The sequence below is a fragment of the Anolis carolinensis genome, chromosome 1 (assembly GCF_035594765.1).
Source record: "Anolis carolinensis isolate JA03-04 chromosome 1, rAnoCar3.1.pri, whole genome shotgun sequence".
Taxonomy (NCBI): Eukaryota; Metazoa; Chordata; class Lepidosauria; order Squamata; family Dactyloidae; genus Anolis; species Anolis carolinensis.
In genome coordinates, this window is record NC_085841.1 from 324,177,511 (window position 1) to 324,178,401 (window position 891).

The 891-nt window shown below is 41.3% G+C and overlaps 1 protein-coding gene across 1 annotated transcript in view; it reads left to right on the forward strand.

The window, feature by feature from the left end:
• Positions 1 to 730: 730 nt before the first annotated feature.
• LOC100555650 (ubiquitin-like protein 5) overlaps positions 731 to 891 on the forward strand; it is a 28,665-nt gene continuing 28,504 nt past the window's right edge. The window contains exon 1 of the mRNA XM_016990779.2: positions 731 to 807. Within this exon, the coding sequence (XP_016846268.2) occupies positions 731 to 807 (77 nt within the window). The remainder of the gene's footprint in view (positions 808 to 891) is intronic.

Here is an 891-nt window from a genome sequence, read left to right on the forward strand (position 1 = left end):
AATTTACAATAAACTGAGAGCTTCTTAAATGTGAGATTTGTTGTTGTTGTGTGCCTTCAAGTTTTTTCCCCATTCATGTTGCACTAAGATAAATCTAGCATGGGATTTTCCTGGCAAAATTATATTCAGAAGGGGATTGCCATTTCTTTCCTCTGAGGCTGAGGGTGTGAATTGCTCAAGGTCACACAGTGGGTTTCTGGGGCTGAGCAGAATTCCTAGTCCAACATTAAAACAACGACATGGTGCTGGCTCTCATTAAATGTGAGGGACTGAAGCCACAATCACAAATTACAGTGTTCCCTCACTTATCGTGGGGGTTACGTTCCAAGACCACCCACAAAAGTGAAAATCCTCGAAGTAGGGATGCTATATTTGTGTTGTTTGCAGTAGTGTCTCTGTCCCCTTCTCGCCTCTCAAGCACGCGCATGTGCTTCCGCCACTGCCGCTGCCTTGTGAGCCAAAAACAAAGCTGCTTCAGCCTCCTTTTCTCTCCCTTCCTTAGGATTCTCCGTAGGAAGGAAGTAGGAAGATGAATTTATAATATTATTTTATGATTTATACTATTATTTTAGTGTTTATTAAAAACCTGCGAAACAGCGAGGGCGCACAAAGTGAACTGCGAAGTAGCAAGGGAACACTGTATTCCTATCAGAAAGGAATGAGGGTGCAGCTAAAGATACTGAGGAGGCCATAACAGATGCTTTTTGGTCAGCTGAAGTCTAAAAGGCCCATGTATAAGAAACAGAAGGTTGGAGCAATCATTAAAGAAATGTACAGATTAATATTTGTGGTCAAGTATGTGGACAGGTATGGTTACATGCTTCATATTCACAACCAGTATTTAGTTATGCTTTTGATGCTATTGTCACCATTATAACTCACTCCACAAAT